Source organism: Pleurodeles waltl, chromosome 2_2, assembly GCF_031143425.1.
Source record: "Pleurodeles waltl isolate 20211129_DDA chromosome 2_2, aPleWal1.hap1.20221129, whole genome shotgun sequence".
NCBI lineage: Eukaryota > Metazoa > Chordata > Amphibia > Caudata > Salamandridae > Pleurodeles > Pleurodeles waltl.
Window position 1 is genome coordinate 573561785 of NC_090439.1, and position 27400 is coordinate 573589184.

At 42.2% G+C, this 27400-nt stretch overlaps 1 protein-coding gene across 1 annotated transcript in view; it reads right to left on the minus strand.

Moving 5' to 3' along the window:
• The window catches only part of LOC138276729 (opsin-5-like), a 360215-nt gene that overhangs the window by 330828 nt on the left and 1987 nt on the right, over positions 1–27400 (minus strand). The window contains exons 2-3 of the mRNA XM_069219206.1: positions 21557–21747; positions 13991–14118 (exon numbers count right to left, since the gene is read on the minus strand). Coding sequence (XP_069075307.1) covers positions 13991–14118; positions 21557–21747 — 319 coding nt within the window. The remainder of the gene's footprint in view (positions 1–13990; positions 14119–21556; positions 21748–27400) is intronic.

Genomic DNA, 27400 nt, shown 5'->3' on the forward strand with positions numbered 1-27400 from the left:
CTCCTCCCCGGGATGAAGCCATGCTGCCATGGAGATACTAAACCTGAGATTACCAAACTCAGGCGACTGGCAAGTATTTTAGCATAACTTTTGGCATCGCTGTTAATTAGAGAAATTGGGCGATATGAACCAGGCTGCGTGGGTTCCTTGTCCTTTTTCAAAAAGACTACTATCTTAGCCTCCCCCCAGGAGGCCGGTTGAGGAGCCCCTGCTTGAACTTCAATAAATAATTTAAGCAACTGTTTACATATCTCCACAAAAAAAACTTTGTAGAATTCCAGTGGAATTAAATCCCCCCCTGCCGCCTTCCCGCTTGCCAAGGCGCGAGTTGCTATCTCCAATTCTTCCAATGTCATAGGTACTTCTAAAGCTGCCTTATCTTCCTCTCTTAACTGATCTGATATCTCATTGCCCGTAGCATCGATCCCTTCCTCTTCTTGGGGCTGTTCTTCCTGGGTATATAATTTTTGATAGAATCGTCTAAAAACTTCCATAATCTCTGGACCATTGTGTACCATCCGCCCATTCACTAAACTTTTAATGTTCCCAAATACCTGCTTTTGTCTTATTCTTAAGGCCAGCTGTTGGCCCACTTTCCCGCTATACTCATAGCATTTCTGGCGATATGCTAAAAAATTTGCAGCAGCCTTATCCATAAAAATCTTAGTGGCTTCTTCCTTAATGATATTCCCCTCACACAGAATGTCTGCGATCTCTGCTCCGCTGCGGATCACTTCCCCTAGTCGCTGCTCTGCTTTAACCAGCTTTGTCTGAACTAATTTTAACTGATCCATGAGTATTTTCTCCTTTCTTAACCCATAGCTCAGGGTTTCTCCTCTGACAGCAGCTTTGAATGTATCCCAAACTGTCTGGCAAGAAGCAGAGTCCTGATTTATCTTAAAGAATTCCGGGATCCATTCCTTCATTTTTTTGATATACCCTGGATCGGCTAATAGTGCCCTATCAAATGTCCAAGATCTAGGCTGCGGGCCCTTTCTCCCAATCTCTAAAGCCAAAACCAATGGGTTGTGGTCTGATATGATTCTAGGAAGTCTGTTGATCCTTATTTGGTTTTGTAGAAAGGCTGTCACAAAAAAGTAGTCTAACCTGACTAATTTCTTATGCGGGGCAGAGAAAAAGGTGAACCCTGAGTCCTGCGGGCAACACAGCTGCCAGACGTCGATCAAGCCATGATTAATGGCCAGTGATTGAAGTGCCCTAAAAACTTTATTCTTTCTACCCAGGTAGAGCGTTTGTTCCTGAATGGGTTCTTTATTATCTAAATGTATATTGAAATCTCCACACATTATGATAGGTGTTGCCCAGGTCGCAAGTTCTAAATTAAGCCAATCCAGTATCTCTGGATCATCTGTGTTGGATCCATAAATAGAACATAGAGCGAACCTTAGCCCCTTAGCCGAACATTCCAACAGAACCAGCCTGCCGAGTTTATCAGCAAATTGTTTATGTATAACCAAAGTACTGATCTGAGTTAATATCGCGACCCCTCTAGTGGTTGTGTGTTGTCGTGTAAAAACCGCTAGCTTCCAACCATAAAATTCCATTAGTTGCTTTTGTGTAACTGGGATATGTGTTTCCTGCATACAAATAATATCGACATTCCATGACTTGAAAACCTCTCCTACAAGCTGCCGTTTTTTGTTATTATTGAGCCCACAAACATTCACTGTGGCAATACGTATTTCACTTAACTGTCCTATTTTCATGGATGTTGGTCCTTCTGGCTCCCCTGTAGGCCCCATTCAAATTTGCTGCTTTCACAGCCTGTCCCTTTTTCCACTGATGAGAGCTATCCCCACTCCCCCTGCTGTGTGTCCCGTTATCCTTTTTGTCCCTGTGACCCCCCCACCCTCCTTTAACCCAACCCTTACCCCTACAAATTGAATCGCCAGGCTCCTGAGCCTGTAAGATGGTATTTGCCAGTCCCGCTCCCGTTAGCCCACCCATACGTAAAAAAACCTTCACTCATCTATTACCAATCCTTACCCGCGGCCCCTCTTCTTCACCCTCCCGATCGAAACCCTTGACCAATAAACAATTCCAAGAGAAAAAAAAAAAAAGGCCAAAGAGAGATACATGAAAAGAAAAAAAATGGGAGAGTAGAGAGCGAAGTGCGGGGGGAGTTTACCTACCCCCAATCAGTATCACATACATTTACATACATTTACATATAAACGGCTATTTACGGCAAACCTTCCCCCCCATTCTGCCGTACCCCCTGCACTTGACCAGTTTTCAGTTGCTGTACATATTCCCCTGCCTTAATTTCTGAGAGAAAAAATCTTATAGTTGTTTTATAGACAACTTTTAGACGTGCAGGGCTTAACAAGTAGGCTTCCGCCCCCAACTCTTGGAATTGAGCAATCATCTGCCTGAGTCGCCACCGTCTCTCTACAGTGGCACGTGCAAAGTCTGGCCTACTAAAGAATGATACACCTTCCACCGTCACCTTTGAATTGGGGCGAGCTTTTTCAAACACAGCCTGTCTCAATAAAAAATTACCAAAATACACTATAATAGCCCGTGGATAGCTCTGGTCTCTACCGGCAGAGGTCAAGGCTTGTTTTTTCCTCATTAACGGAAAACGGTGTGCTCTCTGAATCTCCTTTTCCCAATCCCACCCAATCAGGTCTGGGAATGCTTTCTTAAAAAGTAAAGCTATGTAGGCCCTAGTGTCCTGCCCCTCAAGGTCCTCTGCTATACCCAAAATCCTCAAGTTATTCTGCTGCTGGCGGTTTTCCGCATCTTCCAGTTTCCATTGAATATCCGAGATCTGCTGTCCTTGTGTCGTCGTCTGTGCTGTTGCTGCTTTAACTTCGATTTCCAGCTCCTCAGTTCGAGTCTCCATGGTGGCGATGCGTGCACCAATATCCTGGCAAGATTTGCCCACTTTTTTAATGGATAATTGTAACTGTCTGTTTGCTGCTTTCAGTTTCCTGCTCTCCCTCTGTGCCTGTTCATGATTCTGAACCATTGTCCTGTAGATAAGATCCAACGAGGGAGGCTCTGCAGGGCCACCCATGGAAGGGGGCACTAGAGTACTGCAGGCCGAATCACTTTTCGAAAAGGCCTGTTGAGTGGCTGTATAGTCCCACTGCATTTCACCATCCTCCTCTTGAGGCTTAAGCGGGTCTCTCCTAAGCTTGGCCCCTGAACTACTCCTAACATCAGTTTGCTCGACTGATTTTCTTCTACATGTTGAGTAATTGGATACCCAGATACTTGCTGCAGAGCTACTCTCAATATCTGAGTGTGTTAAAGGGATTTCTTCGTCTAAGTCTGAGTCTCTAGACTGATCGGAGAGAGAAAAAAAGTTTTCTGCTGTATCTAATGGCCCCTGATCAATGTTTACTGGTTTCGCCTTTTTCCCCCTCTGGACTGGAGCTGGGGGGGTAGTCTCATATGTCGTTGGGGACTTGGCCATACCCTCAGCTTGTTGCGAGTTTAACTTGCAGCTTAACGTACAAGGTTGTTTTTCACATTTCTCTGGATTAGATTCCTGAGGCCCCTGATTTGAATCTTTGAGTTCCTGCTCAGATAATTTCTCACACCCCATTGGGGGGGGGGGCCACCACCTCCCCGCTCTTTCCTGGACTTGTACTATCAGTCTCTCGACTGGGTGGCTCCCTCCCCCCTGCATTGCATATAGGAGTGAATACTTCAAGAAATGTAGATGCAACAGGTACCTGGTCATCATTGACTCCTGGCACGTTAGATTGCGAATCACATACTGCCTTTTCCGTGGACCTTTGCTTAAGCCGCATCGCGCTAGTAAACATTGTTGGAACAGAGTACCTGGTGTCTTTTTCCATGTCGGTTGTTTTATGCAGGGTCCCTTTCACTTGAGGATTGCTGTGCTCCTTCAATCCGGAAACCAGTAGCTTTTTGTCCTTTCTGGTTCCTCCTGGATCTTGGTTCTGCCGTGCCCGTAAGGAGCGAGGGGTCCTGCTTAACTTCGGCGCCATCAGGGCATCCCACACACCCCACAAACCAGCCAATATTGCCAAGAAACGGCGGGGTCGCGCTCGGTTGAGAGGAACAGGAGCGCGGATCTAAGGCGAGCGCCGCGCTCGCATCTTCTTGCGGGCCCTCTGGTGCTTGCCGACGCGGCCCCGATCCTAGCAGGGGCCACCAGAAAGCCGCGAAGCACCCGCAGCGGTCCGTGCTGCAGGCGCACAGCGTCCGCGGCATCCGCGGCTTTCGCGGGTGAATGGGAGCCGCGAGTGATCTGGAGATGGGCTAGAGCGGTAGTGGCGATCAGCCGGGAAATCCGGCCGCCATCTTGGATTCCCCTCCCCGTCCCCACTAGGTAGTTATAGTACATATTAATATAAATATATAATTAAACTTAAAAGTGATAGAAGGGGTTAAGGTAGAGGTACCCTGATCCACTGGACTGCTGGAGGTGTCTCTGAGGGACCCCTCATGGGCAAACAATTTCCTGAAAATGTTTTATTGGGGTGCGTGAAGATCTGCTCAGCTCCTTGTGTGAATCCACAGCAGATCTGTGGACCCAGACCACAATAAAAAAAAATATACACCCACTCACAGGCACACTCACATAGTCACTCGCACAGCCATTCACATGCCCACTCACAGACCAGCAAAACTACTACCACACCCAGTCACAGACCCATACAGCACCTAAGACACCCACTCACACACTCACTCACACAGTTACCCACACAACCACTCACACACCCATGCACAGGCCTACACAGCCACTCATAAACTGACTCGCACTCTCACACACCCACTCACAGACCCACAAAACCACTGCCACACTCAAAGACCCACACACCAAATTACACACCTACTTACACACCCACACAACCACTCACACACCCACAAAACCACTCACACACCCACTCACAGACCCACACAGCCACTCATACACTCACTCATACACCAACTTATACATCCATACAACCACTCACACACAAATACAGCCACTCAGACACCCACTCACAGACCCAATAAAACACTCATGCACCCACTCAGAGTCACACAGTCACTCAAACATGCATTCACCCACCCACACAACCACCTATACACCCATACAGCCACTCACACACCCACTCACAGATCCACAAAACAACTCACATACTCACTCACAGGCCCCACAGTCACTCATGCACCCACTCACAGATCTACACAGCCACTCACACATGCACTCGCACACCCACTCATGCACTCACACCTCCAGTGACACACCCACACAGCCAGTTACAAATCCACTCATGGACCCACAGTTTGGGATTGGCTGCATGCAGCCAACCCCCTCACTGAGCATGGCCAAAGGCTGTACAAGCTGGTAGCTGGATTAATGTATGAAAATTAAATATTACTTTATGTTAAAAAAAACTAGAAATTCACTGAAAAAGCAAAGGTTACAGGGACGTTATAGTTAGGTAATAGAATTAAAGAAACCTTAGAAATTCACTAAAAAAAACAAAGGTTACAGGGACATTATAGTCAGGGTCAGATGTTACACACACAAAACCATAGAAATTTGGCAGTTGTAGTTATCTTGAGAAACTATAACTTGTGTCCAAGGTAACTATAACTAATGCCATCACCATACACTGCTAATTACCCCGCATACTACATCTGTCATGGCATCTTCTATGACATCATTGATAATATCATTGCAACATTTGCAATTCAATTATTGAATGGAAAACTGTGCATGGTGGGCAGATTTATAGTCTCCTTATGGGATTACAAGCACTCTGGTGTGGCTTGCTTATTTCTGGATTGATTGAGGAACAGAACATTTTGCTGAAATGTATATTTATACAGAGTACTTCAACTGTTGGACAAAGGAACCTGCAAATCTTTTTCTGAGATCATGGGACAATAACATATCTGTAATCTCCATAGATACATAGGGCAAAATTCACAAAGTTAAATATACACACGCATTTACGCACATGTATATTAACTTCTACACCTACATGTAACTATCTACTATTTTGCTATTGACCATTTAAGAATGGTGAGTAACAACTATGATGTAGATTTACTTGTCTATACACCCCGAAATGAGGGGGTGATACCTCCTAACAGAATCTATGAGTGTAAAGTTACTCTAATAACCTTTCACCTGTTGGTAGAGATCACCCAGGAGGAGGTCGAATTGATGAAAAGTTAGTTTATTTTCTTGACAAAAATAATATAAATATTTCACTGTGAAATATAAAACTATGTACAATGTTTATTATTAACCTGAAAATAACAAAATAGCATTTTCCAGCATACTAAGCCATCACATTAAAAGTGCATTAATTAATGCATTAATTTAAATATTATTTTAATTTTATAAATAGTAATATTTAAGAATAATTTACATAACAAAATACTCATCATTATCACTAGCATTTTTATTTTTTTTATTTTGTAAGCTTGGTTAAAAGTTAGATATTAACTTAATTAAAATGTTGTACATGTTTAAAAAGGTTTACAGTAGTCTCAGCTGTTTTCTATGGGAGCAGGTTGGAGTACCAGTAGTTGACCTTCTGTAGGGCTTGATTTCTTTAAGGCTGGGCTTGAGCACATTTGGACCTGGTTTAACACTTGACATTGTGAACTTGAGTTGTCTTACTTTTGTGTCAGTGTTTATTTCGTATTAGCATGCCTCTCTCTAAACCCCTCCTTATATTTCCCTACATCCCTCCCATTTAGTAGCAATTATTCCCTATTCTCCAACCCTCCCACATTTACTACTAAGATATATATCTAAGTATGCTGAGATCATGCCACAGTACCCCAGACCTCCAATCAGAAAAGATGGGAGATGGAGAGGCAGAGGTCTCCGGAATTTAGGTCTGCAAATTGCATTGTACGCAATGTAATATGTAATGTACTACTAATTACATTCTAGAAAATGTCATTTGTGAATCAGGCCCATTATTTTCCCCATGATTTCCTAGACCTGAGAGTCAGGCCTGCTTGAAATATTTATTTCCCCAAACATTTGGAGTTTTTCTGCAATATTCAATGAGTGGAACACAGGTCTATCTACTCTGGCATGAATTTCAAACCTGAGCTCTGTGCATTTATAGATGGATGCACACACATTTACCTAGCACAAGCCTATCTGCAAAACTGCATCTTGCGCACCGTCACTGTATGGCGATGGATCCTGAGGTTATAAATGTCCTGATAAGGAAGTCTTATGGCACAGAAATTACTACAGCCTAGTTAAAGGTTCAAAACCTTTAACCAATGGCAGCCGAACCATTGCTGTTATTTTTTGTCCTTAGTTTCTCTGAGGGTCTCTGTATTTTTTTCTTTCCCACTTTTTCTAATTTAAGTCCTGTGGCTTGGGGTTGATGGGGGCCTTTCGTTGAATGGTATGTGCAAGATAGAGGGCTGCACTGTCTACACAGAACAAGAACAGTCCATCTTACACTGCTTCTCACTCTTCCATTTCCAGGTCATGTCTGGAGGAAATGCATGATGTTTCCTATCAGAGCAGACCATTGGAAGTTGCAAAGTAGAGTCTTATAGTCAGTGGCCACTACTACATTTTCTTGATAGACAACAAGTCTGGCCCTTGTCAGTAGTAACTGTTCTCATGATGTATGCATATCTTCCCAAGCTTGTGCCTGTGTTTTTCAAGCAGACACACTTTTGGTTTTCAGCTCCACTGTAACTTCACTATGTTATTTGCCATTGCCCTGATTTTCATTTAGTTATTTTCAGTGTTTGTGATCACCAAGATTGCAAATGATAAGCTGTGATGGCTTGAAGGAAGTGGCCTGATTTTGGCAGGAAGAAAAAGATTTTCAATTTTGCAGAAGGGAGTTGGTGCTCGGGCAGGGATTACTATTAAATTACATGTTTGCAAACATTGTGTAAACCATCTAACCACTTTATAGTAACAGTGTTTTATTCTTTAGTGCTTCTTAGTTTGAGGCACAATCTGTTGGTCACAATTATCTAGTTATTGAAAAATCTGTACTGTATTTACTTCAAGATGCCCCAGTTTTATCTCTGTATTACTGATTTCACTGTTTACTGAGATTTGTGTTTATATATTTATATATTGACTAAATATACATTGCAAATATATTTAAAGAGTTATAGATCTTTATAAATCCTGCAATATTGCTGGAGAGTTCCACCTTTATTGCCACAGTGATAACTGTTGTGTCTTACCAAGAATCAAACATATATCTCCACCTTTGAGCTAACCCTTGGCTGCTTGTCTATGTCATCCCAGAGAGCGAAGGAGGCTTTCACAACTATTTCTTTAATACAGAGGATGATAACTCTGTCATAAGCATGATGGGTATATTACAAGGGAATATATTCACAGGCACTTATAATATGGTGGATCGAATATCTGTCATGTTTGTGATGGAGTAACCCATCTGCCGAAATCTAAATCTGGCCCTTAGTACCCAATGTCCTGGTTATTGGAGAACATCAGAGCTCTCATCTTTAGAAGTGGTTGGGTGCCTTGCATCTGTAAGGATTGGGGAAACATGTACTTTGCCAGTTCACCTCATAAATGATATTGCAACTTTTACATACATTTTGCTTGTGAAATCTTCACTGGTGGCATTCAAGTGTGGTGTGTGCCAAACATCAATGAGCATCTACAACCACAAATTGAAGAATTAATAAATTATCAATAAACTGACTCAATTGAGTAACTATGATCTGCTCTGGCAATCTTAGGAATCTATTTGATTGGGGTGATGAAAATTTTGGGACCTGTTCAACAAAGCTACATTAGCTGAAAAATGATATCACAAATTATTCCGTTCTAATGTAGAACCGATATTCACAAACAAGATGTGACCATTATATTGAAAAAACACAACAGAAATTGGTGACTACACAGTCTGTGACCATCTAAATGGTAGGCTTAGTTATTTGAAGACTATGAGACTATTGAACACCCTATCGACCACAAATAACAAGGAAGCAGTTTTCCCCATGTATGGATAAAACTGCGACAACACAGCTACTGCTAATGAAGTCACAAAGAATGGCACATCTGTGCAGCACACCACCAGACTTCAAAAAAGCACAGATGCTACTCACAGTCCTTCCAAAAGACAGAGCCAGTATCTGAGCTGCAACTGCCTTTTTGTGGCTTATCTGTTGAGCTCAGCTGAGGCTACAGAAAGTTCTGCCCAGAGAAATTAGAGATCAAGGTACAAACAGAGGCACCATCTCAGACCTACCTCAGCTCCTGTCCCCAACACTCACTGTTTGATCAGGGCCCGCAGAAGTATGCAACACAACACAAATCATAAGACTAGGTGAACCTGATCTTAGGTAATCACAAATCCACACCATCTCCTCCTGCCCTCACCTTTGTCCCACCAAGACAAACATCTTTGCCCTACCAATCGAAAGAAGACATCCTCGGGTTGTATGACATGAAAATGAAGACAATAATGACGACCTGCACATATCCCAACTCCACAATATAGCGCACCACCATAACTGCAAAGTAAGTTTATATAAGGTAGCATGCATTTACTATTCTTAACTCAATATCGACATACCTTTGACAATATATTGGATGTTGATATTGTGGAGATGGTCTGAGTGTGGGCTATTAGTATAATATGGTGGCTGTCTTGGTAAGGCTACCTTTGTTTGCAAGGCTTCCTTTTTTTGGCCTCAATGAAGGCAGATCTATTCTTCATAGACATATTGCTATGATTGTTCGTAGATTAATTTGATACTGATTCATAAAGTTCTTTGCATAAATTATTCTCAGGTGTGCCTTGAACATAATCTAAGAGAGCAAAATCCTGTGTCTGCTTCAATGAAATCTATTTTTGTTCGATTTCCCCTTGCAAATAGCATTTAATTGTACATCTGTTAGCAAATCTGGTCATACATCAGTGAAGCTCTGACTGCAAATGTTGATGAACACCGACAAGCATACTTTTTTTGGGAATCCATACTTGTTTTGCTGATAGATTTGCTGTAAATTTCTGTAGATTTAATCCTGTCAAGCACATGAGTAGATTCATTTTCAAGATGGAAATGTGGGGGGAGAACCCCAAAAACTGATGGGAGCTTATTGAAGGGGATTCTCTTTGGGTAAAAATATTTTGATTTGAGGAAGCAAAAAAAAGTTAGACAGTTCAAAGTGACACAGGACAGTTCTAAGTGTATTTGCATATGAGTTCTTGCAGGACTGTGTGACAGCCTTAGTTTTCTAAAAGTATTCCTGAGATGCTCTGAGAACACTCATAAATTTACTGAAAGCCTATGCAAAATCCACACTAGTACATTTCAGACATCACCATGAATACATGTGTGAAATGAAGCCTTTGTGATTCACAAAACAACTCAGGACATTGCTCTGCAATCCATGAAGAAATCTACAAAACATTTCCAAGGGTAAGCCTATTTGCCTTTCCCATATACAATAACATGTTTGAATGTTGAACAGTTTCTTCTACACCCACTAAAATAATTGAGATGCTTGGAATATGCCGACACCATAAATGCTCACTTGCTGTGTCATTCTTAGGATTGTATTTAGACATGAAGTGTAGAAAAATGTATTGCGAGTCAGCATCAACACTCCTAAAGTCGCTACACTGGATATATCCATTTTCCACCCCTCTTTCTAAACTTTCTACAAAGAAAAATTGTGACCAAACTCATGTAAACAGGATTTGTAGTCACACAAAATTCAGCAAATTCTAATTAGTTCAATGTGGATTTTTACATCTGGGATTTTAAAAAAAAGTGTTTCAATGGTAGAATACTAATGTATGAAGTTTTGTAAATTGGTACCTTGTTTTTTTCAAATGTAAATGCTATTACATTTGAGTCAGCCTCAAAACAAGATGGCCTAGGGATGTGTGAGGTACTTAAGGCTTGCATGTGTGTTTAAGTATGGAATACAGAAAAATAGAAAATGTCATTCAAGGTTTGTACCTTCCTTCTCCCATTCTACATTTTACCATCTAGAAATTCTGTCTGGTTACTTTTTAGCTTTCCCTGCCAGATTTTCAGGATCACCATTTTTAATTTTTGTATCTAAATTTATCTAATGACGATATCTTTAAAATCTGGTTTAGATTCTGACATCTTTAGCCTCCTATCGCCTCTGGAAGCCCCTACAGTAGTGACAGAATGTATTTGGCTTTTCCTAATATCTGAACAATTGCTCTTGATTGATTGACTAATAGGGAACAATGTATTTAATACCGTATTATTGAATTAGTTAATTTTAGACATTTATGAAACTCAGACTATTATATAGAAGTCATCTAGGTTCTTGAAATCATAGTCTAGATCAGAAATTACATTGAAGAGGGTAACTATTACCGGGAACATTCTTAATTGAACAAATGGGCTTTCAAGACATGTTGGATATTAAGATACTTGTTAACGTACAATTATCTTCAGCTAAATTATTGTATTTACTTTCTGTAATGAATATTTTGACATTTAAATAAATCTTCATACTGAGAACAGAAAGGAATTTAGTTGTGCACATTTTTCCTTAATGGACTTGGCTGTATATTTCCTGTAAATTGACCTCCTTAATGCTAATGGAGTCAGAGTCTCATAAGCTGTCAAGGTACAAATATCTCCAACTAAGCTACTCTCCAAAGTTAGACAAGTTCTGATATAGCCCTTGCACTGAACATAGGCATTCAGAGATGCACTGCAGATTATTCCACAAACATGCATTTAACGAGGAGCAGGAACTCAATCATAGGGAGCTCAAGTTCACATTACACCATTGCTCTCTGCAGTGCAAGCAGACTCTCAAGGAAATGGGTGCCCAAGGGCCTTCAAACTTTGGACCTGATTACGACTTTGGTGGTCCCACCACATAGGACCGCCAAAGCTGTGGGGAGGCCGCCGCTGCCATGGCATCCCCCAGCCGTATGACAATGCTCCATCCGGGTTGACCAGTGGGAACATTGTGTTATGAGGTTCCAACCGGGCTGCCTGGCAGGAACAGTGCTATGGTATTGGCCTGGGCTGCCTTAAGTGAGCCGAGGTCAATACCGTAGCACCCCAGGACCATTGGAATGCGCACCGTCTGCAGACAGTTTGCATTCCGATGGTTCTGGACAGGGGGACCCTTACACTGGCTTTTCGCCAGCCTTTCCATGGCCGGGTGACGGCCATGGAAAGGCTGGCAGAAAGTGATGTTGTAACCAGCCAGGTGACGCTGGGTTCAGTGCCAACCTTGCTGGTTACAACTTCAGCTACTGTTGACCCATCGGGAACCACGTTCCCAGCAGAGACGGCGGTCCCCTAGCAGTCTGCCCACCAGGGTTAAAATGTTGCAGTTGGACTACCACAGTTGCAGCGGTCCGAACGTCCTCGCAAGTCTGGCGGTCATTGGCCCAGCAGCCTCATAATGAGGCTCCTGAAATGTAGAGAGGCTGAGGGAGTCCCTGAATTCAGCAAGAAATGCCTCCACCGCAGTTGGGAAAATTCTGGTTACAGGAGTGGCCTTCTATAAAGACAGGCTGCAAGGATCCTGGCCTGCTTTTGTATTGGAAGCCTCTCAATCCTTTCCCATCCCAACCACTCAAGTTGATTGCGCCCAAATAGGCCACATCCCGTGTAGGCTTTGCACTGTACCTAACTTAGAAACTGTGTTGCTCAATTTGTTTGCATTACAGAAAGGGCCAAATGCTCTGCATGTAGTACAAGCCTGCATGGGTTATGCCAAAACTGACAGGATTTTGATGTTTCACAGCAATTTTACCAAAAACATGGACTGCTCAGTTTGTTTAATGGGGAATACAGTATTTGCGGTCTACCTAGGGATCAGAAATACGAAAATAAGGCACGCCTTTAAAACGTCGTAGCTCTTTCTAGAATAAGATGTAGTCGCCCCTTGTAAGTTTGATGAAAGAAATAAAAATGCTTGAATAATAAGATAAGCAGATCATTCACGAATCTTAGAGTAGAAATCACATGTTTCCAACGAAGTCTACTTGCTACATTTTGGATATTCAGAGATTTGTATGCCATTTGGAACATTACTTGGAAAACGAAGGCACAGACTTTTAAAATAATGTAAATTTGAGCACATGTTGACATGGAAATCACTATTTGGGCAATTGTTGTTATCAAATATAAACTGCAGCATATGAACATGAGCTCTCATCTAAGCAAACTTTGGAAAAGACAGGCATTTTGGCTGTTTTCAAGTTAAAAGATGTTTACCAAGTTTAACTTATACAACAGAGACACAGCATGCCCAGGAGCAGTGCATGCTTCCTTAACAGAAAGAATAAGTCCAGTGCATGTGAAGTGCAAGGCTATACTATTCATCCACTCTCTCACACACACAAACACACACACACACACACATATTGAAGAAAGAAGAAGGGGACGCGGAAGGAGGGAAGAGGAAGACAGAGAGAGAGAGGTGAACAGAGTCAGATGAGTGCCAGACTGAGAGGGGTGTAGAGTGAGGCGGAGAGCTAGGAGGATGAGGCCAGAAAATAACTTTGGGGCAAAGACAGAAACACCAGAGATAAAGCATAACCTGTAAAATCCCCCCACAACACAGAAACCGAGAAATTGCTGGTGGCAATGAGATTACTTCTTATTATACATCTTCTTTTCTACACCTGCTCAGAATACTGCGGTATGTGATTTGTATTTAGCTATCCATTCTAAAGTGGGCCTGGGGATTAGTCACAAGGGGGCAGAGTGTTATTTTGGAACTTGAAAACGTTTGCTGTTGTTGGCACTGAAGTAGCCCATATGCATACACTAACTTCATCATATTGTGAAGTATATGAATACTACAATGTGATAAAATACAATATCATAGAATGCAATATCATACAACAAAGTACAGTACAATAGAAAACACCTACTTCTAGTACTGGTGTAGTCTAGGCGAAGCCTAAAACTCAAGCAATACCCATGTTGAATGATATGCTGCCTGTTCTAGCAGAACATATTTAAACCATCACTCAGAAAACTGAAAATAACTCACCACAAGAAGGGAAACAAACTTTCATGCAGCAAACAGTGCTCAGAAGGGTTAACGTTGTCAGGCTGCAGATTCCAAATAGTACTCCACAAAAGGCATAGAAAAGGCAAGTGTGTTTACCGTAAAGCCACCTGAAAAAAGGAAATGGTCACATAAACTGAAAAGAAGCTTTCAAAGTCATTATATACCAATTGATAATGAAGGTAAACAACTGGTAATTACCATCTGTGTGACAATGTGAGAAACTAGGTATTGTGCCTATAGGCTACCTAATTTGGATTAAGCAAGTTATGGTTAAGAACGGTCAAAAATTGGTTACAAATGTGACCTAAATCTACAATAAATTCTTAAATCAGTTATACCGCCAACTGAGATTCCATATGCTCGGTGCAGTAAAGCCTCTATATCTTCCCAATTTGGATCTCTTTATACAAGAATGCCATGAGCGAGAAATAATGCTAGGTTATATTGAACAAGCATACAGTATAGTCCTTGTACGATTATGCTAACTGCAGAATACGTTGCTCGGTTTATTAAAACACAACAATGCTTTTCAAATCGATAATGAATGACTTCAGTTTTTCTTTGTTCTTTTTCAGTGTATTGATGCGGTGGCTTTGCCTGATGGTAAAATGTATCCAAGGAAGAAGATGATAATTCTTTTGCCTACTGAGGAAAATATATTCATTAAGAAACAATTATCTAGAATAAATCAAATAAATTCCACTAAATTAAATCAATAAATTGCCTTTCATCACATGGCAATCTAAAGTTTAATCATATATCATCTGTATTACAGAATCAACAATTTTCTTGCCCGCATAATTTTTAATGTTTAATGTGTTCACGATAACTTAATTACAGACAACCCCCATCCCTTTTAGGTCTGGCCTTGATTCATACTGAGCCTCTGTTTAATCTGAAAAAGGCAACTATATATATATATATATATATATATATATATATATATATTGATATATATATATATATTCACTTAAAGTTAGCCTCACATCTTAAAGGTACAAAACCATAGAAATTCACCTGTTATAGTTATCTCATGTAACTATAACTCTTGCCCCCACCATGTACAGTTTTTGTGTCAACTGCAAATACTACATTGATATTATCATTGATGTTATCAAAGATGTCATGAGTGCCATAATTTGTGGGGTAATTAGCAGTGCATGGCAAGGGTGTGAGTTATAATTACCTTAGGGCAAGAGTTATAGTTACTTGAGATAACTCTAACTATAACAGGTGAATTTCTCTGGTTTTGTACGTTTAAAATGTGAGCCTAACTATAATGTCCCTGTAACCTTTTTTTTAAAGTGAATTTCTATGTTTTTTAAATTCTATTTCTTAACTATAACATCCCTATAACCTTTGTTTTTTTCAGTGAATTTGTATCTTTTTCTTAACATAAAGTAATTTTCATTACTATACATTAATCCGACCACCGCCGCACATGGCCTTTCCCCGTGGGCGCTGGTGGTTGACCGCAGGGCCTGGCCTGTGGCCAGGTTGGAGCACGGCAACCCCCATAACCACCCAACCCCATGCTGCGCATGCCCTTCAACCATGCGCAGCAGGCAATGGCTACAGAGCCTGGCCTGGGGTCAACCCTTGATAACCACCCAAACTTGCACCACACCAAGACCTGCAGCCAGGTCCTGCTACAACACCGCACCATCCACAGCCGAACAGTCTGTCTCTCTTTGTGTGAAAATAGGTGTGAGAGGGTGTCTCTGGGTGTGAGAGTGTCTGTCTGCGTGTGAAAGTGGGTGCACGAGGGTCTGAGTGGTTTTGTAAGTGGGTGCATGAGGGTCTGAGTGGGTCTGGGAGTGGATGCATCAGTGTCTGAGTTGGTCTGTGAGTGGATGTGGTAGTGTCTGAGTGGGTCTGTGAGTGGGTGCATGAGTGTCTGAGTGGGTGTGTGAGTGTCTGAGTGGGTCTCTTAGCGGGAGTGTGAGGGTCTGAGTTGGTTTGTGAGTATGTGCATCAGTGTCTGGGTGCATGAGGGTCTGAGTGTTTTTGAGAGTGGGTGCATGAGTGTCTGAGTAGGTCTGAAAGTGGGTGTGGGAGTCAGTCTGAGTGGGTGCATGAGTGTCTGAGTGGGTGTGTGAGTGGGCACATGGGTCTCTGAGTGCATGTATGAGTGAATGAATTAGTGTATGAATGAGTCAGTGAATTTTTTACATTCTTTTGTTTGCTTATTCATGACTAATCTAAATTAATTTTGATTATTCGTGAATATGATGTGTGGTGAAGAAAAGTCATTTTAAACGCATAATTTGACCCTCAATCACCCTTATTACACACTCCTGGATGAGGGTACCTCCATCCTGACCCCATATGCTACTTTTCATTTTGTTTTGCAGCCCCAGGTACCTTGTTCTGGGACCTTAAAATGGTGGCAGCAACTTTCTGTTCAGGTTGTGGCCAGCCAATGACAGTGCTTCTAGTCACGTGCACATTCACAAAACTTTGCGAATATTTGTGAATTATTCGTAACCTCAGATGTACTCATTTGGATTTTCTTAAATTTCTCATAACCTACTGAACAGATCTACACTAAATATGCAAAAGAATAATCTGTGTACCAAAACCTACCTTTCCACCAAATGTCGTGTCATTCCGTCCAGCGGTCTGGGATGTAGATGTGTCTAAAGGTTCTATGGGAATTAACATGGGAAACGCATCTTTTTTGACCCCACCTTTTTCTCAGTACCCACTTGATGGATCTCCCCAAAACTTTGCATGCTCAACAAGAATCACTAGCACACTTTTTAGTAAATTTCGTGGGGATTTGTCAAACGGTGCCAAAGATATAGGCAAGTCAAAAAACACTTTTTCTATGGAAACATGGTCCTAACTATAACTATCTACTAGTGACCGCCAGTAGGTAATATATATGTATACATAGTCGGCATTAGGTAGTTATAGTTGGGTCTCCTTTTCAATTGAAAGAGCACTTTTTGGTTTGGCCTCATTTGTTGAATTGGTATTAAAACCTCAGCGCTTTCCTGGAATGTTTTGGGGGGGATCGGTTAGGCAGGGGCCAAGAGAAAAGGTGGTCCCAAAACATAAAATTCCCATGCATTTTCTATAGACTTCTTTAAGACAGATTTTAGCAAAAACTGCTGAACAGAATTACACCAAATTAGGTAAAAAGTTAGGACGAAAATGCACAATATGGGGAAGAGGTGCATTCAGCCCACTTCTTCAAGACCAAAAAGGCCAAGGGGAGCTCACTCCTGGAAAGATTCCTTTAAAGGAAGAGGGACACGTAGACCCCCTCCCTGGGCCATTTATGGCCCTGGGGACGCCATCCCTCAGGACAAGCTCACAGGCTGTGTCTCGGGGTGCCATTGGCTGGACATAGTTGTTTCCCTGCCTGCAACCTGTGTTTGCTGTTGCTTTGAGGGAGCAATTTTAAATCCCCCATCAAGTGGGAGCAAATACCAAGTTCACTCCCAGGTTGAGGGAGCTTGAAAAATGTTCCTGTCTGCCTGGAGTGAACTTATGATCTGTTTCCCTGCCCGCAGAGATGCGGGAAGGGAAACAGATTTAAAAATTACTCCCACCTGCAGAGAGGATCATTATTAGTTGCTCTCTGTGAGTAGGAGCAATGCCAGCTCTGACGTGTTAGTGGTATGCATAGGTCTTCCCACGATTTTTCCAGGTTAATGGATAGCTTCCCAAAAGCCCCCAGGCACATTTCCAGCCAATTCTGATGACGAGCTCTTGATGCAAAGGCTGTGTGTGGTGGAGGTTTCATTATCACATATGTTAATTAAGTATTAAGTAACACTTCCGCCACGGTTGTAATAGGCCAGGAAGCACCGCAAGCCTGTTGGCAGTGCTTCCGTCATTTTAATGACCCCTTTAATGTTTAGTAAAACTTAGCTCCATTCTGAAATGTACTTTGTTTGGTCAGCTTGTTCTTTCTTTTATAGGTGTGTTCTCATGATTTCATTAGCTAGAGAAAAGGAGTATTGTTGCCTGTATTAGTTTACTGATAGTAAGGCCTGAGAAAAGATATCTTGGCAAGAAACATGAGAGACCTAATGAGCAGAAGAAGCCTCCTATAAATCATGTATCAGGAATGAGAGATGATCAAGGTTGCAGTAACTGTCCAAATTCTATAGGATGGAAACTCAGGTGATGTTGCAAATGCACACCACAAGAAGTGAGATGATTGGTTCCTGATGGGGTGGGAAGAGATTTGATTATTGCTGAAATTCTTACTTGTTTTAATTAATGTTCACATCGTTTGAAGTTAGAGCAGATTCCCTTGGCTTTTGAGGGGTACAGACCTATCTGCTTCCTTTATTCATTCCAAGTGTGAACCTTTATGCTAAACACCAAGGGGCTTTCTGCGCCACCAGTGCAGCACGTTTTATATGGGAAAAAGTGATGCACTAGCAGCGCTAGGAGCTTGTAAATGAGCCCCTAATTTCTTTTCTGTAAGACTTCTACTGAAGCCTTCACTATGCTGACACCTTCTCGAATTTCCAAATTTCCCTAAAACATCATTGAATTCATCCTTATTTAGAATGATTTTAGAATCACTTCATGCTTAAGAGAGAGAACAGGCATTTTATAGAACACTTATTCCTAATTCTCAGTTTTTGTACTGCAGTGGCTGATATTGCTTTGTATATTAATCTATTGAGATGAAACCAAATGTGGTATTTCAGCTTGCCAGCTGCAATCTTGTATATTTTCATGATATTATCCTGACATGCATATATATTAGACTGATTATTGATTGGAAATAAAAATTAGTTAACTTTAACCACTGAATGCTGGTCCTTGTTGTGTGACCAAATGTGCTTCATGAAAATTGAATTGCTTCATTTTGTTAAATCCTTTTGCATTTCATTCAACTTAAAAAGATCCATCAGACGAGAGATTGTAAATCATGCTCCTGCGTGGTCTAAATTTCAAGGCCTCTGTTTCCACAAGGAACAAGATACAAAGGGGGTCATTCTGAAGCCAGGGTCACCGACCACGGGAGCACCGCCAACAGGCTGGCGGTGCTCCCAAGGGCATTCTGACCGCGGCGGTTCAGCTGCGGTCAGAAAGGGTAAACCGGCGGTCTCCCGCCGGTTTACCGCTGCCCCATTGAATCCTCCATGGCGGCGGAGCGCGCTCCGCCGCCATGGGGATTCAGACACCCCCTACCGCCATCCTGTTCATGGCGGGAAACCCGCCATGAACAGGATGGCGGTAGGGGGTGCCGCGGGGCCCCTGGGGGCCCCTGCAGTGCCCATGCCAATGGCATGGGCACTGCAGGGGCCCCCGTAAGAGGGCCCCACAAAGTATTTCAGTGTCTGCTTTGCAGACACTGAAATACGCGACGGGTGCAACTGCACCCGTCGCACCCCTGCAACTACGCCGGCTCAATTCTGAGCCGGCGTCCTCGCTGCAGGGGCATTTCCGCTGGCCCGGCGGGCGCTCTTTTGGAGAGCGCCCGCCAGCCCAGCGGAAATGTTTGAATGGCCGCCGCGGTCTTTTGACCGCGGTGCGGTCATTTGTCGGCGGTACCTTAGCGGACGGCCTCCGCCGTCCACCAAGGTCTGAATGACCCCCAAAATGTTATGCAACTTGAAGTTTAAAGCAGCCAGCTTACTGTTGTTTCTATTCATCAATGTAAGGAAAAAGATTGTTATGAACAAAAGAACCTCAATTTAAGAGGTGTCTATTTCTGAAATTTGAGGAGACATGATTAAAACCACACATGATCTAATTATGTTGGGGGAAGTAACTCCCAACCGGTAGTAGATGGAATTACTGCAGAATCAGAGCTACACCTTTTAAACATCCCTGCAGTGATTGGCAGGAGTGCCTACTGGCGGGAGACCTCTGCCACTGGGAGCCCATATCCATCACTACCATCATCACCGCCAAATTGATTCAGCCATGCATTTCCCAAGATCATCATGTTCACAGGGAAAAATTGGAGGTCTCTCTCAATTGTACCACCTACAACCTCAGAGAAGGGGTTACTGAGTCACAGAGACACCACCACCCCCTTCGCAAAAAGAAAAGCGGTGGGGAGGGATGATGCAGTGTCACTATCACTAATTTGTACATAATCATTTGTTAATCTACAACCTGTATAACCACTGTACACATGATTTCCAGAAGATTTACATGTTATTTATTCATCATTTCACATAATATTTCACAAATGATTTTTTAACTTGTTTTACTTTTAGATCTAGTAAAACAATTGAATCATATGTTCCTGATTAACTTTAATGAAACTATGTGCATCTTAACATTATCATGAGTAGGCATAGGTGCCTTATTTCATGTCTGAAATAGATTGAATTTCTGCTTGCTGTGCATAACACTTTTTTGTTTCAGGCATGAGAATCACAGTGTGCTCATGTAGAAATGTTATACTTTGTTAAATTACAGTTTGAAGGATGTAAAGCAGCAATTAACTAGCCTGGAGAATGCCCAGCATCTGCATTGTATGGCAAACTGAGGAGGTGAATACTTATTTATGATATATCATGAAGTTTGCAATGAGAAAAGAAGTTGGCATTGTATTATCTGTGAGAAGGATGTGACACCAAGTACAATAGGAACACTGATTTGTGATTGTTTCTGACTCGGTAGGAACCTGTCGATTATATCTGTTAAATTTCATTCCATGTTTTAACTTTGTGAAGCTTGTTAATTAGTTGATTCACTTGCCCCTGTGCACCTTGGCAGGTGGAGCTCTTTTCCTTCACATTGATGCCATTGGTCCATATTTTCCTGTTCATAGAGTTACTCTGTAGAGCAAGCATATTCCTTCTCATTCTAATTGGAACCTCCATTTCATTTTCTTTTGATGCATTTGCCTACAACTGCTGCTTCTCAGTTTCCCTGATTTGCCCACAACCCTAGTGTAGCAGTATGGAGTTTCCTTTATGGAAATGAGATGTCACTCTGATTTGCATATGTTGCCATTCATAACACAATATTCACAATACTACATTGAATTGCTTGCATTATGTATGCTGTATTTAGGTGAATTTTGAGTTACATCTAACAATTTGATTGGAGATTGTAACTTTAACAATAGGTTAAAATACCTTTATGGTTTGCAAACCTTTCCTCTCAGTCATTACTGTGCAAAATCTGCTTCGCTGTCAATGCAGTGTTAATTATTTTGTGACTTCAGCCTGAGTTCCAGAAAAAGGTCTATCCTAGTGACCAATAGTAGAGATCCAATTTTGTGCCAAGTTAGGGTGGTGCAAATATCATCCTCATCTATCCCACTCTCAGGAGCAGGTCCACTAAAACCGTATTTGATTAGTTTACGGACAGAGGCATTACTTTTTTTAATCCACCTCCCTCAGTATATAACTACCACTTAGAAGATAGAAATATTGCCTGCTCATGTGAAATGTGTTTCTTCCATACTACAGTCCATTGATGTAAAACATTAAGAAAACTTGCTATCAATAATTCTCATTATAACCTCGCTTGTAGGCATAACATATATTCACAATCATGTATAGGTTTTATGGCGTAGTTATAATGCATTCATCTGTAGGAAGGACATACCTGTGTGCAAAACTGGACGTAATAGCAAGAGGAAACAATGTCAGGGTCAAGCAAAGGTCACTGATTGCAAGGTTGATGATGAAATACTCTGCCGGCTTCAGCAAATGTTTTTTCTTATAGGAAACATAGAGGAGAATGCTGTTTCCAAGTAAAGAACAGATTCCTGTAAGAAAGAAATATGGTTTAATAATCTAGTCCATTCTGTACATTTGGGTTGATTCTGCTATTATTATTTATTTTTTAGGTATTTCATATAGTGCAAACCTAGGGCCTGAGCACAACACAGCGCTTCACGGAGAATATTTTAATGTACCAGAGGCATTTCACAAAAGCGATTCTATTCAGTGTTTGTGGGCTCCTATTAAGACCATAGTACAGAATAGAAGGTGTGATGGTGTGGGAGATAAAAACCTGCAACTGTGACAGTAATAGACTGCATATTGTACACATTATTACTTAGCATACTGAACATTTTACAATGTTGTAGCACAACGTTTTAAAGAGTTTGGCCCCGTTACATGATCACACCTTAAGGCATTAGGTAAATTATGCAAATTGTATGGAGTAACCATGAGATACTAGAAAACAAGTTTGGATTTTCAATCCTGGTGAACAGCCCTTTGTTACCTCACATGCTTCAGCTACAAGACATTTTATTCAAAACTGTGCAAGGATATGAATTTTGTGAAGTTAAAGCCTTAAAATGTAAGTTAAGATAAGAGGATAAAAACACAAAACATAATCTTTGAGAGAGACTTTTCCCAGCAAAAATGAATTGTACGAAAAACAACTTTAACCTCAGGTGAGATGGTCCACAGTGCACAAACTTTGCAACTTGAAGTGCCAAAGTTGTGCATCCAGTCAATCGCGTGAGTAAAATTGAAACTTTGCCACCTGAGTTTTGAACTTTTAACAAGTGCCCTAGATGTTGAGGTTGGACCACCCCTTTTGTGGAATTCATACTAAATTGCAAATGGTTATCCTTCTCATATAATAATAAAACAGTCCATCGCAAATTTAGTAATTAGTATAGAAAATATGCACCAAAATATCCAGCCAGAGGTACCGTTGTGTATAAAAAGAACCACATTGTAATATCACCAAAGGAATATATGAAAACAATACAATGTCAAATAAGTTTGAGTAACTTCACACATGTGAACAGCCAAAAGTAGTAAACATATTCAAAGTGTAAGGACAACTTATATATGTAAATTACTCAAAAATTTAAATTACCTTCTTTAATAGTCTCTGCAGTTTGTGAATAGCCACCAGGCTTTTCATGTTGGTGGAGACATGTAAGTTACACGTTGGCAGTAAATGTAAAGTTGGATTTTGTAACTATCCAAAATGTTAGGCAGAAGTGTAAATTAGTCAAAATTGTAAGTTACATTTGTGACTCAAAATTGTAAGTTAAGTTTGTGAAATGTGATCAATAACTCTGCATGGCATTAATACTTGGCAATTGTCATATACTGCCAGCTAACTTTGTACATCCACTTCTCCCTTAACAGTCAATAAGAATCTTAAGGCCTCATTCACAAGGGTGAGCATACACTGTTGTGTAAGTTCACAATTGTTTGCTATTCACAAAGGAATGTTACTACTGTGGAGTATCCACACATGAAAAATTAGGACAGATGTGCAAACATTAAAACACAGTGCCATTCAAAATAAATTATAAGTAAACTGTCCCCAGTAAGAATGCCACAAGTGCCTATCAAAAAAAGTACATTTCTACACAGGTTCTTGAGAACATTTGTGCATGTTCAACGTCTACGCAAAGTGTAATCAAAGATTAAAAGAAAATAGCACAGTCCAGGTATAGGTAAGACACACCAACATATACATCGCAAAATAAATGATCCCCAACTCAAATGTTGTTTGATCGGAAAATTAATATACATAGATACACCTTCAAACTCTTGGGCCTAGGTGGCAAAACAAATGTGTAGGAAATTAAAGCTGTCTTTGAACCTGCAATAAGGGCACTGGTGACAAGTTCATCAAATAGATTTATTTATACAATTAATTTATAAACTCTCAATCATTTCTTTTTTTCTTATTCAATGTTTTTCATAAAAAAAAGGAATTGCAGGTACTTTTTGATGTGTTTTGGGCCTAGTAGTACCTTTCATATCCTTCCTATGTTCCAATTCTAGGAATACATAAATAACAAATTATACTATAGGTAAAAACATAGTGTATATAGTTCTAATATTCAGAGATATTAGTTAATAATTAAATAAGTAATTATTAATTCATTCACTGTAAGAAGAAAAAGTTTGGAAGAGCACCAACACAAGTACCCATATTGGGGGTTGCAAGGCGGCTCGATTTTGTATACACACCAACAAATACACGCTTCAGAAGATATTACCACGCCCACACAAATGCCACCATATATGATCATCTGTGCACAAAAATAACTATAGTCATCATGAAGTGAACTACAACAGAAAAAAAAATACAAGAACAAAATATATTGCACACATACAAATATAAGATCACAGTTCAATTCACATTCAATTAATTATACACTAAAACAACATCAAGCTCTCTTTGCTGCACAACTGTAATACTAATATTTTACACATGTGAACAGATAACATAATGATTCAATTTGAAGTGTTGCTAGGTTAATTAAAATAATGAATTGCTCCTATCAGTATAAGCCTCATGGTGACATTGTTGTAATGTTGATAGGGACAACAATTTGGCAGTTGAAAGATTAAAAAGGACGAAATACCAGCACTGTTGGTACTGGATACGAAGGATGCTAAAGGGAAGGTAACTCGTCATAGTGGAATAGCAAACTGCAGAATCCACATAAGAATTCCCCTGAAAAAATGTTTTTCAAAGAATGGATCAATTGTATTACAAGGCAGGAGGCTCATATCATTTCATATCATACTTATTTAATTTGGTACTTTTATTATAGCACACATAAATCAAAAAACAATACACTTCCCAGCAAACCCAGGGTCCCAGGGTCCCATGCAACAGGATGAATCTAAATAAAGCCATCAGTCATGAGCATAGCCTGTACATGGTAGTTATCAGGGTGTTTTTGCAGCTCAGTCATGAATTAAATACTAAAGGTCACTCCTTTCTGTATTCTATTGGTAGAAATTTGAAATATGTTTGTCATTGCATATGTGATAATATGATAATATGCTAGGCTTTGATGAGCTGTATGACCCATTGCTGTGACATTTAATTTGATTCTATATCTGTAGCTAGATCTTTGGGCTCTGTTTTTACTTTCCTGATACTTCAGCTCACCTCTACTGGCCTACTGACATGCACTGACATTTTGACCCTCATTACAACCCTGGCCGGCGGTAAAAAAATGGAATTGTGACCATGGTGGAAACTGCAAACACAGACAGCCACTTTACACTCCGACTGCCACGGCGGTAGCAACAAGCACCGCAGCGGTAACCGCCAACAGCCAGGCGGAAGACAATGTACCGCCCACCCTATTACAACAAGCCAATCCACCAGCTTTTCCGGGGCGGTACCAACACCATCATAAGCACGGTGGAAACAGTACACAGAAGGGAAACGAATCCCCTCTTGACACTCAGGGAAGAACCACAACGCCATGGAGCCCGAACTGCAGGTGTTCCCCATGCTGCTCTACCTCCTCCTACACCAGGAATACCAACGGCGGCGACGATGACCACGGTGAGTACTGCCACCTAGCACACAGGGGAGGGGGAAGGAAAAAGAGAGTGACACACACACATGCAACACCCCCAACACCATACACAAAAACAGATGCAACAACATTAGATATCCACCCCGTAACCCTCAGGAATAATGCAAGGACATAAGGAGGTGAGTAAACTCAGTGTAATAATATACATTTTGAGAAATACGTCCTCAAAGCACAAAACAGTATCTACAATATATACACTGCCCAGTCCAAATTGTCCTTGGCCCACAGGGCCATATCACATAGGCCAAGCCCCACTTGACTCCTGCCTCAATACGGAGAGAACACTGCTGGAGCAACAGGTCGAAAATACACAGGCACCTCAGGGGGAAGGGGAAGCGGGGGCACCTCAGCCGGAAGATGGAATAACGCCACTGCTCCTGGTGGGGGCTACATGCCCACTGCTTGGTCCTGGGAAGTGCAAAACCACATTCTCTCAAGTGGGTGGTTTGCCCACTGCTTGGTCCTGGGGAGTGCAAAGCCACAGTCTCTCAGGTGGGTGGTTTGCCCACTGCTTGGTCCTGGGGAGTGCAAAGCCACAGTCTCTCAAGTGGGTGGTTTGCCCACTGCTTGGTCCTGGGGAGTGCAAAGCCACAGTCTCTCTAGTGGGTGGTTTGCCCACGGCTTGGTCCTGGGGAGTGTAAAGGTGCAGTTTCTCAAGTGGATGCCTTCTTCCAGTGGTTCTGGAGAGGGCTTTGTGCCCAGTGTGCTTCATCCTGGCAAGGAGAGGGTGAGTAGATGCCTTTTTCCAGAGGAGGCTTTGTGCCCAGTGTGCTTGTTCCTGGCAAGGAGGGGGTGAGTGGATGCCTTCTTCCACTGGTTCTGAAGGGGGCTTTGTGCCCTGTGATGCAGATCTTGGAGGGTGCAAGGTCACAGTCTCTCACCTGGGTGTCACACCTACAGTTGTTGCAGGGGCCAGGACACACTACAGCCCATGGAGGCACGACTGCACACTGCCCGCAGGCGGTCATGGCTGCTTAGTGGTGGCAGTGGCGGTGCTGGTGGCGGTGCTGATGTGGTGGGGGTAGGCTCCAGCCCTTCCCCCGCAGCCTCGGACGGCTGCCCACTGGGGCTGCTGCTACTGGCAGTGGTGGTGGCAGTGGTGCTGGTGGCGGTGCTGGTGGCAGTGCTGCCTGTGGTGGGAGTAGGCTCCTGCCCTTTCCCTGCAGCCTCGGACGGCTGCCCACTGGGGCTGCTGCTGCTGGCAGTGGTGCTGGTGGCGGTGCTGGCTGCTGGGCTGGCGGCGGTGCGGGGAGGCTCCATTCCTTCCCTTGCAGCCTCGGACGGCTGAAGTGCCATGGCTGGTGTTGTGTGCCCAGATGCTACTCCAGCACCAGGCTTCATATCCATCCCGGCTACTGCATCTGTGCCTTTCTCATTGTCCTTGGCAGCTGGTGTTTCCTTCCTGTTCTTGGCAGTTGTTGTTCCCTTCCTATCCTTGCCCAGCGGTGCAGGTCCTCCCACCGGAATATGACCATCTGCTCACCATTTTTCATCCTAGAGTTCAACCGCTGCAGATGAATAGGAGATGGAGACATACCCCCATGTACAGACCCCTGGTGGACCTGGCAACAATGGAAGACAGGCACATTATCCTCACCTACAGACTTGATAGGGCCACAATCCAAGAGTTGTGTGCCCAATTGGAGCCAGACCTGATCTCAGCTGTCCGTCACCCCACTGGGATACCTCCTCTTGTGCAAGTCCTGTCAGTGCTCCATTTCTTGGCAAGTGGCTCATTCCAAGCGACAGTGGCCAGGCAGAAAGGATGTCACAGCCTATGTTCTCAAACGTGCTGACCAGAGTGTTGTCTGCCCTGAAGAAACACATGCGCAGCTACATCGTTTTCCCCCAGGTGGAGGATTTGGCCACAGTGAAGGCTGACTTCTATGCACTGGGACATATCCCCAACATCATTGATGCTATTGATGGTACATATATTGCCTTTGTTGCCCCCCCCCGGAGAAATGAACAGGTGTTCAGAAATCGAAAGAGCTTTCACTCTATGAATGTGCAGATAGTGTTCCTGGCAGACCAGTACATCTCCCATGGCAATGCTAAGTATCCTGGGTCTGTGCCTGATGCCTATATCCTGAGGAATAGCAGCATCCCATATGTGATGG